We start from the raw sequence: 14,898 nt of genomic DNA on the forward strand, positions 1-14,898 counted from the left end.
GAAGGAAGGAAGGAAGGAAGGAAGGGTGTAAGAACTGGAGGAGAGGGAGGAGTGCTTCTTCAGAAAGGACAGACCATTGCACTGCACTGGCCAGCTCACAGTCGGTGTGGTTACAGTCGGTGCAGGAGATTCAAGCCAGTCGAAATTTCAACATGGACAGGGAAAGTTCGAGTCCGCATCTTAGCTGAAGAGCTATTGGTGGTTGATGGTTGCTTGGAGAAGAGTTTTAGGGTGTGGTCACCCAGCATAGTACAAATACCAATTCTCCTCAAATTAACACGCAGCTTTAACACAATCCCTATTAAATGCCAAAACTTTTATGGTCATAAAAATGTTTATTCTGAACTATATGGGGGCTGGTAGGATGACAAGGTTCCAGGCTAGGAAGGGCTACACAGTTAAGACCCTGTTTCAAAGATACCAACTAACTGTACATGTAGGCTCCGGGAGTGCGCATCATAGATACTCACTATGTGTAAGCTCTAGAAGTGCGTATCATACTGTTCTTTTAGTTTTTCTGTAGTTTTTATAATAAAAATTAGGGGCTCCTGACTGCCCTGCCTGCACATTCTCTTTTTACCAGGATTGATCCTGCAGTCGTTTCTCCTCTGGAAGGACTTTGTAAGTTGGACCTTTGGCCCATTTTCTGTGAAGGACAGTATGCTGACTGCCTGCCAAGGTTACCAAGAGATCTTTGGTTTGCAAACTTATAACCAGCCAGTGACAAAAAGCATGACCAGATCATGTGACCAAGAAACAAAAGAGTTTCCCTGGCAACTGCTGCTGGAAGCCAAGACAATACTGAAAATAGGAGACTTTTTTCCTACTTGTACCCTATCCAGTCCAAACCCAGTGGGAACACACAAATGTAAAAGAAAGTGTCTTTTTCCTTAAGTAGAACATTATCCTGATTAGCATTTTTTAATCAAATGGATAAAACTAAATTTATGTTTTTCCCTCTTTGTACATTTTGATTCTCAAATTTAATCTTTAACCAGAATATAGTCTGTCATTGAACCATGAAGCATCACAGATACTTAATTATTTGCTTTGGGGAGTGAGACAGAGTTTCTCTATGTCCTGGCTAGCCTGGGATTCACTCAGTAGACTAGGCTGGCCTCGAACTCACAGAGATCCACCTGCCTCTGCCTCCAGAGTGCTGAGGTTAAGGGTGTATGCCACCAACACCTAACTTTTTTTATTTTATTTTATTTTATTTTATTTTGCTTTGTTTTTTAAGACAGGGTTTCTCTGTGTCCTAGCTGTCCTGGAACTCTGTAGACCAGGCTACCCTCAAATTCACAGAGACCCACCTGCTTCTACCTCCTGCATGCTGGAATTAAAGGTGTGTACCATCACTGCCTGACTAATTATTTACTTTTAACAAAGATAAAACACATGAATATCCCTGATGAGTTCAAAGAAAAGCAGTCACACTATTTCCATCCAGCACCCAGAATGAATCACAGTTGACATCTGGGCATGTCTGCTTTTATTCAAATTAGTGCTTTTTGAACTGCATGTGTAAAATATTAGTTTACTGTATTTTCATAAGTAATAAACAGAAAATTTATATGAAACTGAAGTTTTCATTAACCCTATACTCAAAGGTCATACATATGATAGTTTGTTAGGTGTCTACATTGCATACACCCCAGGTTCCAGTAGTTACTCTGCCATGCAGCTCACAGTACCCGAGTGAGGCTGGAACATCCTGGACAGGCCTGTATTTGCCCATGACTTACAAAGTTTCACCTTCAAAAGTTGTGTAAGGGAGGCTGTAGTCAGTAGAAGTCATGTGTGGGTGTGCTGGTTACTTTTATATCAACTTGACATAAGCCAGAGACATTGGAAAGAAGGGAACCTTAACTGAGAAAATACCTCCTTATGTAAGACTGAACTGTAGGCAAGCCTGTAAAGCATTTTTTTTTTTAAAGTTAGTTGTGAATGTGGGAGGGCTTAGCCTATGGTGGCTGAGGCCACTTTTGGTCTGGCAGTCCTGAGTGCTGTAAGAAAGCAGATTAAGTAAATTATAAGGAGCAAGCCAGTAAGCAGCACTCCTCCACGGTTCTGCCCTGTTTGAGTTGCTGTCCTGACTTCCCTCAATATTAACAGTGACGTGGAAGCATAAGCCAAGACATAACCCTTTCTTCCCTGTGCTGCTTTTAGTCATGGGTTTTTATCACAACAACAGTAACCCTAATGCACTTACCACTAAATCTGAGTGAAGAAAACAACAGATTCTCCCAAGTTGTCCTCTGACTACTATGTATGTATGCACCTGGAGAGAATGCCTCCCACCCACCCAAATAAGTAATAAAATAATGTAAATAACAACAAACTTATGAAAAAGCTGGGGATATAGCTCAATGGTAGAACATCAGCCTGGATCTGGGTAAAATCCCTAGTACTGAAAACACACGTGTATGCGCACATGCACACACACTCCAATGTTTTCAGGCTAGTGATACAGCTCCACAGTAAGGCACGTACACAGTGCTCCGTTTACACTATTTCTTTCTGGGTTTCCCTGGCTTTAGATGAGTTTGCGAATGAGAGATGACAATGCAATCACCAATGGACACACCACAGAGAACTGGTTCAAAGATAGGAGTGGAGCCCTTGGCATTCTCAGGTTTACAGCTATTGTGCTTCAAGCTTTTGGAGGGTGAAGAGAACCAGAGACTAGCACTATGGCTGCAGAAAGCTACAGTGGCAACAACTTGGCTGTCATCTCCCTGCTAGAGTGCAGACCACACCTCTAGAAAACCAGCCTGTACCTGTGTTCTTGAGAGAGCACAGCCCATGAGCAGTGCATTCCTTCAAAGGCACAGGGAGTCCCTGCACAATCTCTTTCTACTCACTAGTCTCCCTCATGTCACCAATTAAACGAGAAGAGACTGTAAGCTATCTAAACTAGCATCTAATGTGACACAGCACTAAAAAGACATTGAACAAATGGCAGGTCTTGGCTTTGCTTTGTTTTCATGAAAATTTAATCAGTCAGCAGCCTTGAATAATCTTTCACACAGATTTGGATTTTTCTTTTGAAAATCTCAGGTTATAAGTGCTATTTTTCTGTATGCCAGGTATGTTCAGGAGCCTGTATTGGCTACAAGAGGGCATCAGATCCCTTGGATCCAAACCCAGTCCTCTCCAAGAACAGAGTGCACTTAACCATCCACTGACAGGAGCCTCTTTAGCCCCTCAGTTCACAGGTGAGCCTTTATTAGAAGTGCTCTGAAAACAGCTGTAACGTATGAAGTGACGCATAATTACTGTGGTGGTTTGAGTATGCTTGGCCCATGAAGTGGCACTAATAGGAGGTGTGGCCTTGTTGGGATAGGTGTGGTCTTTTTGGAGGAACTGTGCCACTGTGTGGTGGGCTTTGAGGGCTCCTAGTGCTCAGGCTCTGCCCGGTGTAGAAGCGGGCGTCCTCCTAGCTGCTTGCAGATGCTAGTCTCCTCCTGGCTGCCTTCGGATCAAGATGTAGAACTCTTGGCTCCTCCAGCACCACGTCTGCCTGCATGACGCCATTCTTCCCACCATGCTGATAAGGGACTGAACCTCTAAAACTGTAAGCCAGCCCCAATTAAATGTTTGCCTTATAAAAGTTGCCTTGGTTATGGTATCTCTCTTATTTGTTTGTTTGTTTGCTTGGAGGCAGGGGTTTCTCTGTGTAGCCTTGGCTGTCCTGGAACTCACTCTGTAGACCAGGCTGGCCTCGAACTCAGAAATCCACTTGCTTCTGCCTCCCAAGTGCTGGGATTAAAGGCGTGTGCCACCACTGCCCCGCGGTTATGGTATTTCTTAACAGCAATATAACCCTAAAACAATTATATAATATTTATTATCAAACAATATAGAAAATATTATTATAGATAATAAAAATGATTATTCTTTTTGCTAAGTTGACAGCTGAGTGAAGGGAAAAGAGGATTGAACCTGGGAAGTCAATTAAAAGTCAGTGACAAGTACACACTTGTAATTCCAGCAACTGGAAAGTAGAGGGGGTTAGGACTTTGAGGTCATCCTTTGTATTGAGAGACATGATTGCTGGGTAGACAAACAAATGTCTACTCATCCCAGTAAGGGAACCACCAAAGTCCAACTTGGTGAACCAGTGAGTTTTATTGGGGTTCCTGACAGGAGAAGAAAAGACAGCCCATCACCAAAGCTGTCAGCACAGCTAACAGCTCACAATGGCAAGAAACCTGGAGCTCACAGAACAGTCACAGGCAGGACACAGGTCAGAGTGTTTCTTGTCAGCTGAGTGGTCCGAGCCCCTCCCTTCCAGGTTGACTGGTTGGTTTGGGTGTTTTTACCACTCTTATTCAACAGAGGGCCAAACCATATTCAAAAGTTGAGTAAAGGAACTGCTGGGGACACAGCTCATCAGCCAAGTGCTTGCCTAGCCACCCCAAAGCTCTGGGATGGCTCTCAAGCATTTGAGAGCCAGTGCCATGAGAAAACGGTCAAGTTTGGAGTCTACGCATGGACACATATGAATGTGCCCTGGATAATTCAACTTTTCTGTACTTCTAAAATTCTTCATATTACAATGTTGGAGGAATCACAGCGGCAATAATAAAGGCTGCTGTATCTGTATTAATCTAGACTTAAGGTGTTGACTAGAATGAGCTCCCTGTAGGACTGAGGCAGGCTGACAAGACATGGCCTTTGCAGTAAAGCAGCCACCACTTATTTCCCTCAGCAAAATTAAGAAACTTGAAGGAAAGGCATAGGCAGGGCACGTGGCAAGACCACGGATGTCTGGCACTGGAATGGCAGGCAAGCCAAAGTCACCGTTGCTACTGGCATGACCAAACCTGGTTAAGCACTAACCATAAAATGACTCAAACTGACACATATTTTATGACTAAAGACATGAAATCTGTATAGACATAAATTTCAATGAGCATGAGTTTTTATAACCTTTTTAAATTAGGTGGTCTATCAGGAACTACATTTAACAGCTAGTAAGATAATCTTAGCAAAAATGATATTAGCATTTATTCTCTGTTGCAAAAGATGTCCTCCAGAGGTCGAGGCCTTTTCTGGTATAAAGTTAACAAGGAGTCACGCTCTGTAACTGTGTGGCATTGCAGTTTTCCCCAGCACCTCCACTGTGGTGGCTTGAGTAAGAATGCTCCCGTAGGCTCAGATGTTTGAATGCTAAGGGCAGTCTTTGTTAGAGTAGGTGTGGCCTTGTAGGAGTAAGTGCCACTGCAAGGGCCTTGGGGTTACAAGTGCTCAAGCCGGGCCCAGTAGATCTGGGTGTAGAACTCTAAGCTACTCACCGCCATGTCTGCCTGCATGCTGCCATCCTTCCTGTCATGATGACGATGAACTAAACCTCTGAAGTGTAAGCCAGGCCAAATTAAATGTTTGCCTTTATAAGAGTTGCCTTGATCATGGTGTCTCTTCACAGCAATGGAACACTGACTAAGACCTCCACCTCCACAGTCACAGCAATCCAGAGCAGTGTGGTTCTCATTCTCCATAGTTACCTTGCTGTAGTAGAAACAGAGCTGTTGATCCACCCCATCTCCCCTTTCATTGATAACACTCCCATTTTACTTAGGTTGGCAATCGGCCAGATTCCTCTGCTTCTAGAACTATCTGACTAGTGAGGAAAAATCAGAAGCTGTTGTAGAAGCTTCTGGAAAAGCTCTTGTAAGAGAACTGATTTACTTAAGAGGATTAGCCTCCCTGCTTCCTTCTCTTACTTGAAAGACACAGTGGCCAGGGTTCAGGGTTCCTACAGTCATTTTGTGACCATGAAGCTACTGAAAAGATAAAAGCCACCTGCTAAAGTCACTAAAGGAAAGTATAGAAGTAGCTTGGCTCCTTGTTAACTTTATACCAGAAAAGGACTCGTCTGGAGGACATCTTTTGGAACAGAGAATAAATGTTAACGCCATTTTTGCTAAGATTATTTTACTAGCTGCTAAATGTAGTTCCTGATAGACCACCTAATTTAAAAAGCTTAAAAACTCATGCTCAATTGAAATTTATGGCTATACAGATTTCATCAATTTGTATTAATAAGATGCTAGATTCAGCTGGGCGGTGGTGGCACATGCTTGTAATCCCTGCACTCTGGGAGGCAGAGGCAGAGGCAGGCAGATTTCTGAGTTCAAGGCCAGCCTGGTCTACAGATGAGTTCCAGGACAGCCAGGGTTATACAGAGAAACCCTGTCTCGAAAAAAACAAATCCAAAAAACCAAAAAAACCAAAACCAAAAAAAAAAAAAAAAAAAAAAAAGATGCTAGATTCAAGAACTTCAGAAAACAAGTCATCATAAACAGGAAGTGCTATCCAGAGGTCTGCTCAGTGTATTTGGATATTTTCCATGCTGTTCCTTCTCTTTGGCCAACTGTGAGCACTGCTCTCACTTCCTGCTCTTTGTAAAATCATTTCCACAAGTACTCATGAGACAAGCATGCAGTTGTCCTCCCCCACATCCTTGACTGTTACAAGCATGTCAAATTCAAACATAATGTGGAGGCCAAGATTAGAGCTTAGAATAGAGAAAGTTCATTTAGGGAAATAAAGTCTGGACTCCAAGTAAACAAGTTTACTAATTACACTAAAGCTTTATACCAAAACTGATGCCCTCATTGTTATAAATGCACCATGGTTCTGTACTACAGTTCATCTATGAATCTAAAGTTACTTTGAAGTTTTTTAAAGCATTCTAAGGTACTTGCACACCCTGAGTTAGATTTCCCAGGCCCTACATGGTGAAACAAGAGACCCCACTCCCTCAAGTTGTCCTCGATTGCCATTCCCATACACCAACACACACACACACACACACACACACACACACACTGAACATAATTAAAAATTTAAACATGGTAAAAAATAAAACCAGGTGTGGTAGCACACACCTTCAATTCCAACACCCAGAAGGCATATTTCTCAAAAAGAAATATACCAAATATGCTACCTTTTCTTCAAACAAGGGCTTTAAACCAAAGGTTCTAGCTTTAAGTATCCAAATTACCTATAATACCTCCTTATTTTTAATTTTTTCTACTGGAGTATTCATTTGTGTGTGCTATATGTTGCATGTGGTGGTGCATGCATGCTGGAGTATTCATTTGTGTGTGCTATATGTTGCATGTGGTGGTGCATGCATGCGTGCACATGTGTGTGTGTGTGTGTATGTGTGTGTGTGTAGAACTGGGTTTTATCTGTCTATCATGTGGGTTCTAGGAATTGAACTCAGATTCTCAGGCTGCGTCAAAAGTGCCTTTACCTGCTAAGTTATTTCTCCAGACCCTTTAAAAATAAACTTTAAGGCAAAACCAACAACAGTTCAAGCTGTGTAAGATCTCTCATATTTAGTCCCCCTTTGGATAAGAGCACAGAAGCTAGGAAATACTGCCATGTTACCACACACTAGTGATGTCACAGAACTACGGCACAGTACAGTTACCCCAGACATAAACTCAAAGGTAAACAGTGGGGCCACTACCTTGGGTAGAAATAAAGGTACAAGCCTTAACAAGCAAACATTTTTGCTTCTACTAGAATCACACCAAGCCTTCCTAGTCATCATCCAAGCCACTGAGGACTTTTGAAGGCTTTTTGTTGTTGTTACTTGTTTGACTGACAACTCTAGATTGATCCTGAACTGAGAATTCTGATATACAACTGAAGTTCTTCTTGAACTTCTGAAGTTCTTCAAGAGACCCCTACACAGAAAAATATTTTAAAGTCCTGTGAGAACGGGAGATAGCCCAGCCATTAACACGTACCTCTCTTGTGGAAGACCTGAAATTAGGTCCAGGAACCCATGTCAGGGGACTCACATCTGCTGTAACTCCAGTTCTAAGGAATCCAACACCCTCTTCTGGACTCATGAATCTGCATTCACCTGTGCTTTCCTATATATACAGTATCCTCACAAAAATAAATCTAAACTGAACTACTTCAAAATGGAATTGTTTTTAAAATTTAAATAAAGATCCCTGAGCTTGTTATGGGGATACAGTTCAGAGGTAGAGCGCTTGGCTACCATGTTCAAGACTCTGGGTTCCATCCCCAACACCACATCAAACAAATGTGGCCCTGAACACACACACAGGCAGACAGGCAGATACACCCCTCCAGAGAGATTTATTGCTGGGCTGCCCCAAGTTCTAATGCATCCTGTTCAATTTTCATACAAAGCTGAAATACTTTCAGTGATGCTCTGGCAGAAGGATTGAGAGAGGAAGGAGACTGTTTCACAAGCAGCTACCCACTACAACCTGTAGATCCCAGAAAGAATTCCTGTTGGGGGCAGAGAAATCCAGAGGTGTCAGAACAGAAGCAAACCAGGTCTCTCTTCTAAATGCATTGTTTCGTTACTATCTAATGTTTTTTCTTCCTTCACAGCTTAGTCATTCAATAAACACACTGCCAGAGTATGTGAAGGAGTCCTGGGAGATGAAAAGGAAGAACTAGTTTTAGGGCTTGCAGAATGGCTCAGCGGGTAAAGGCACTTGGCTGCCAAGAGACCTAAGTCCAATCCTGGTGACCCAGAAAAAACTCCTGGCAAGTTGTCCTCTGCCCTTCATACTCATGGTGACAAGCACGGTGTTGGTCACACACACACACACACACACCATACATATATACATACACACAATATATACATATATACACACACAATACATATATAAGCACACAATACATACATACATATGCACATAAAACACACACAACACATACATACATATGCACACAATACATATATACACATCATACATATGCACACAAAACACATACATACAATATATATATACACACATAATATATATGTACATACATACATAAGCACACACACAAAAATATTAAAAATAAAAAAATCCAAGCAAAGTGGCTCGAGTCTTTAATCCCAGCACTGAGAAGCAAGTGGATCTCTGAGTTTAAGACCAGTCAGGTCTACAAAGTCTGTCTTAAAAAAAGAAAAAAATAGTAGTTTTCATCAATTAAATAAAACAACACCTCCTAAATAAACAAATAAAAGACAACAAAACTACAAAAAACAAGGCTAGATGTGATATAGCACTTGTCTAGCAAAACCAATGTTTTGGGATTTGACCCTCAATACTGGAAACTCTCTCTCTCTCTCTCTCTCTCTCTCTCTCACACACACACACACACACACACACACACACAGAGAGAGAGAGAGAGAGAGAGAGAGAGAGAGAGAGAGAGAAATATTACAATTCCCAATCAAGAACACAGAAAAAGCTGGCCAGACACGGTGGCACAGCTTAATGCCAGCATTCAGGAGGCAGAGGCAGGTGAAGCTCTACGGGTTCAAGGCCAGCCTGGTCTACACAGAGAGACCAGGTCTCAATTTTAAAAAAGAAAAAAAAAAAGACAAAATATAGGAAAAGCCATTCTAACATATTAGTTGACAGCCCCCACTCAAGGGAACAATAGCATTTTTGCTTTGCCAAATGGCTGCAAGCAAGCAAACAAAAAGCCTCTTCTGGTTTAATGACAGGTTAGCAGTACCCAAATCCCAATGACTCCTCCCTTCCCTTTCTTATAGGTTCCTACTGCAACCCCTCCATCATGCCAACCTCCGCGTTTTGCTGGCAGCCCCATACTAGCTCCGTCACAAACAAAGCCCAGACTATCAAGGTCAACCCCAAAGACAGAGAACAGAAATTGGAAACAGATCTTCTGTATAGAAAAGGGCAGGACGGCTCTCCCTAATATCAGCTCCTCTCCCAGTACACCAGCACTCCTGGATTCTATCAGGAATCTGGTGTCAGCCACTTTGGGAGGTTCTGAGCCTCCTTTCCCCTCTCCATCCAGTGTCCTTTTTCTTTCTGGGCCCCCAATGACCTTCAAATCGCAGAAACAGATGCTCCCCAAGGGTAGGGGTTGGATGCAGTGGCCAAGGACCGGTGAGGGGAGTTTCATGTACATGCAGGGGACTGAGAACTCTACAACCGAGCTGCAGCCTGGGGCAAAGGCTCTGGACACCTAGGAGCAAAGGGGTTCACGCGGCAGTTTCTGGGGCTCCACTCGCGTGAATACAGGGCCTCTAGCAGTGGGCTGTCGGTGGGGAAGGTTTAAGGGAAAACCGGTCTGTGGGGTGGGGATGTCACAATGGGGTCTTCCCGGGAACTGCGGTGGGTTGTCGAGCTACAGACATAGCAGGGTCCCTCCAGAAGGCCGCCGTCCCCGAGCAAACGTTCTTCATGGAGCCGTTTGAAACAATCCTCCGCAAGGAAGCCATATCAGACCACGCCCTGCCGCCCGAGGTGTAGCCGCCCCAAGGCGCATCCCGGGCCACCCTCGGCGGTCTCGACGCGGCATACCTGACGGAGGCCGCCCCACGGCCAAAGGTACCAGCGAGGCGCGCGCGGGACAGCCCCGGCTGCTGGGGGGCGAACGGGTCCATGGAGGCAGGCGGCGGAGGACCTGAGGACCGCGGAGGGTCGCTGGGGCCGGCACCGCAGCGGGCCAGCGGCGGGGCGGAGCGAGGGTGCGCCGGGGGGCGGGGCCGGCGCGCGCACGCGGGCACGTGGGGGCGGGGCGGGAGCGCGCGCAGCGGGGGCGTCAGTGTGAGTCCTGCCAAGCGCCGCACGGTGCTGCGGAGGAGCCAGACGGACTTAGGGTGCGGGCTGCAAGGGGCAGGCTCCGGGACACCACGCCTCCGGTCCCCAAGGTCTCTCAGCGTCGTGCGGGTTCTGTGGGAGCTACAACCACGCTCGCGGACGCGCCCAGGGCAGGGTCTCCCTCCAGCGGGCCTGGGTAGGTTTCTTCAAGTCCGGCTTGGCTTAATCCCTAGGTGTCCTGGACCGATGCCAGGCTACAGTTATCTGTTTCACATCAGTTGCATATCCATCCTTGAAACGTTTGTCCCCTTGGCGATGCGGCCTGTTGAGAGCACTGGCATCAGAATGCTCACAATATCCCAGGAGACCCCTGCCTTTGCAGTTCAGATTCTGGTTAGAATTGTTTCCAGCTGTGGGTCGGTGGGCCAGAAAATCTCGGGGCCCAAGTTCCTTCCTGCATAAAGTGAAGGGTTGCTCACGTCCTTTATATTCAGGGTCTATTTAAGCACCATATATTGACCTTGTCAAGATGTCCTATGTGTCCTAAATTCATCTTTTCATAGTAAATTGTAACAACCCAAGACTAGTTTCCCAGCTACAAGAATATGCCTTTGAATTATTTATAAATACTACTGGCTGAAAAATCCTCCTTCCACTCATAAAGATTTAAACAAACCCCAAGGTATCTCTTGCAGAATTAACTGAAGATTTGGAAAAGACAAAAAAAGAAGAAGAAGAAGAAGAAGAAGCAACTAAAATACTTATTTTTATACTTAAAGGAAAATAAAATTTGCCTTCAAACCCAAGTCGTGAAAGTGTAGCCATTGTTTCGAGGTAACCAACACAGTACCTGAAAATCAGCCAATCAGAGACAGCCTCTCTTCAGGGACTTCCAAATCAGCCAGTTATCAACAGCTTCTGAAAGCCAGCTAAATCACTGACAGCAGCCCAATCAGCAGCGCTCTGGCTGGGCTTCAGAATGAAAGAGCCTTTCTTAGCCGCTTTGTTCTGTAGACCACAGTTAACAGCCAGGAGACTGTAAATTGCTAAACGGTCAATTTATTGAAACACCTCGTGCTTCTACAGATCCAAACATTATATACATCTCCGGCTCTGTTAAGAACCTACTTTGAGAATACAGCTTTTCTCTGCAAGCAAATGCAGTAGTCACCTTCTTCCTCCCTCCCCCACTTGGTAGGTTTTATGTAGCCTAGGCTGGCCTTGAACCCTTGATCCTCTTGCTTTAACCACCTAAATACTGAGATTACAGGCCTGCACCATCATATCCAGATGGAAGGCTACTACAATTTGTACAGAACAAAAACTCTGTGCCTTTGGATGCTTAGCTAATGCCGTGGCATGCAGATATCACATATTGCTTATTCATTTATCAGTTAATAATAGAAGCTTGTTTCCACGTTTTTCTGTGCCTTGGCTTAATGCCAGTATGACCAAATACTGACAAGTCTTTGTGTAGACATATTTTTATTTCTTCTGTATATGTAGTGTACTCCTAGAAGTGTACCGCTTGATTATACTGAAACTCTATGATTTATAATTTGAGGCAGTTTTTTGTTTTCCAAAAAAGCACCATTTATATTTGCCTATTATCTAGGTGAGAAGATTTCAATTATTTCATGTGTTCCCAAACATTTAGTATCTATCTATTGGATCATAGTCATCTTACTGGATATGAGGCTGCACTTTCTTTTTTTTTTTTATTTGATATATTTTTTATTTACATTTCAAATGATTTCCCCTTTCCTAGCCCCCCCACTCCCAAAAAGTCCCGAAAGCCCCCTTCTCTCCCCCTGTCCTCCCACCCACCCCTTCCCACTTCCCCATTCTGGTTTTGCTGAATACTGCTTCATTGAGTCTTTCCAGAACAAGGGGCCAGTCTTCCTTTCTTCTTGTACCTCATTTGATGTGTAGATTATGTTTTGGGTAATCCAGGTTTCTAGGTTAATATCCACTTATTAGTGAGTGCATACCATGATTCATCTTTTGAGTCTGGGTTACCTCACTTAGTATGATGCTCTCTAGGTCCATCCATTTGCCTAAGAATTTCATGAATTCATTGTTTCTAATGGCTGAATAGTACTCCATTGTGTAGATATACCACATTTTTTGCATCCACTCTTCTGTTGAGGGATACCTGGGTTCTTTACAGCACCTGGCAATTATAAATAGGGCTGCTATGAACATAGTAGAACATGTATCCTTATTACATGGTGGGGAATCCTCTGGGTATATGCCCAGGAGTGGTATAGCAGGATCTTCTGGAAGTGAGGTGCCCAGTTTTCGGAGGAACCGCCAGACTGATTTCCAGAGTGGTTGTACCAATTTGCAACCCCACCAGCAGTGGAGGAGTGTTCCTCTTTCTCCACACCCTCTCCAACACCTGCTATCTCCTGAATTTTTAATCTTAGCCATTCTGACTGGTGTAAGGTGAAATCTCAGGGTTGTTTTGATTTGCATTTCCCTAATGACTAATGAAGTTGAGCATTTTTTAAGATGCTTCTCCGCCATCCGAAGTTCTTCAGGTGAGAATTCTTTGTTTAACTCTGTACCCCATTTTTTAATAGGGTTGTTTGGTTTTCTGGAATCTAACTTCTTGAGTTCTTTATATATATTGGATATTAGCCCTCTATCTGATGTAGGATTAGTGAAGATCTTTTCCCAATTTGTTGGTTGCAGATTGTCCTCTTGATGGTGTCCTTTGCCTTACAGAAACTTTGTAATTTTATGAGGTCCCATTTGTCAATTCTTGCTCTTAGAGCATACGCTATTGGTGTTCTGTTCAGAAACTTTCTCCCTGTACCAATGTCCTCAAGGGTCTTCCCCAGTTTCTTTTCTATTAACTTCAGAGTGTCTGGTTTTATGTGGAGGTCCTTGATCCATTTGGATTTGAGCTTAGTACAAGGAGACAAGGATGGATCAATTCGCATTCTTCTGCATGCTGACCTCCAGTTGAACCAGCACCATTTGTTGAAAAGGCTATCTTTTTTCCATTGGATGTTTTCAGCCTCTTTGTCGAGGATCAAGTGGCCATAGGTGTGTGGGTTCATTTCTGGATCTTCAATCCTGTTCCATTGATCCTCCTGCCTGTCACTGTACCAATACCATGCAGTTTTTAACACTATTGCTCTGTAGTATTGCTTGAGGTCAGGGATACTGATCCCCCCAGACTTTCTTTTGTTGCTGAGAATAGTTTTAGCTATCCTGGGTTTTTTGTTATTCCAGATGAATTTGATAATTGCTCTTTCTAACTCTGTGAAGAATTGAGTTGGGATTTTGATGGGTATTGCATTGAATCTGTAGATTACTTTTGGTAAAATGGCCATTTTAACTATATTGATTCTACCGATCCATGAGTATGGGAGGTTTTCCCATTTTTTGAGGTCTTCTTCCATTTCCTTCTTCAGAGTCTTGAAGTTCTTGTCATACAGATCTTTCACATGTTTGGTAAGAGTCATCCCAAGATACTTTATACTATTTGTGGCTATTGTGAAGGGGGTCATTTCCCTAATTTCTTTCTCAGCCTGCTTATCCTTTGAGTATAGGAAGGCCACTGATTTGCTTGAGTTGATTTTATAACCTGCCACTTTGCTGAAGTTGTTTATCAGCTGTAGGAGTTCTCTAGTGGAGTTCTTTGGGTCACTTAGGTAGACTATCATGTCATCTGCAAATAATGATAGTTTGACTTCTTCCTTTCCAATTTGTATCCCTTTGACCTCCTTATGTTGTCGAATTGCCTGAGCTAGTACCTCAAGTACAATATTGAAAAGATAAGGAGAAAGGGGGCAGAGGCTGCACTTTCTTAAGATCATTTTTTTTTTCATGTGCTAGTGGAGAGAAATAATAGATAGTGTAAATGAGAATTCCTGAAAAGAAGCTGTGTCTGCAAAACCAATTGAAATACTGATCTTACTGGCAATGGGAAGGAAGTCATGTTCCCAGGCCTAGGAAGAGACACCCATCCCACTTCTCCTCTCCAAATGTTTTCTTTTTTTAAAAAAATTACAATTTTATGTTTATTTCATGTAGGTGTGCATATTCCATGTGTATTGCTGGAAATTTTCAGTATTGGCAGTAAGTGCCTTTACTGGACCAGCTCTCTATCAATGTCTAATTACAATAAGCACAAGAGACTCAACCATATTACATTTGCCACCAGAACAATGGTGCACTCTACCCAATACCCTTAAGTCCTAGAGGTAAAATTAGGCTTGTATTTGAAACAGATTTAAAATCTATTTGAAGCCAATTTGAAACAAAACCTTCTTAACTGAAATTTACTAAAAAAATTATGCTTCTAAAA

General features: G+C 43.2%; 1 protein-coding gene across 2 annotated transcripts in view; it reads right to left on the minus strand.

Moving 5' to 3' along the window:
* Dnaaf9 (dynein axonemal assembly factor 9) overlaps positions 1 to 10,498 on the minus strand; it is a 127,091-nt gene extending 116,593 nt beyond the window's left edge. For both annotated transcript variants that reach the window (XM_052183646.1, XM_052183645.1), the window contains exon 1: positions 10,338 to 10,498. In XM_052183646.1, the coding sequence (XP_052039606.1) occupies positions 10,338 to 10,420 (83 nt within the window). In that variant the 5' untranslated portion in view covers positions 10,421 to 10,498. The remainder of the gene's footprint in view (positions 1 to 10,337) is intronic.
* Positions 10,499 to 14,898: the final 4,400 nt, after the last annotated feature.

The sequence above is a fragment of the Apodemus sylvaticus genome, chromosome 5, assembly GCF_947179515.1.
Source record: "Apodemus sylvaticus chromosome 5, mApoSyl1.1, whole genome shotgun sequence".
In the NCBI taxonomy this organism is placed as follows: domain Eukaryota; kingdom Metazoa; phylum Chordata; class Mammalia; order Rodentia; family Muridae; genus Apodemus; species Apodemus sylvaticus.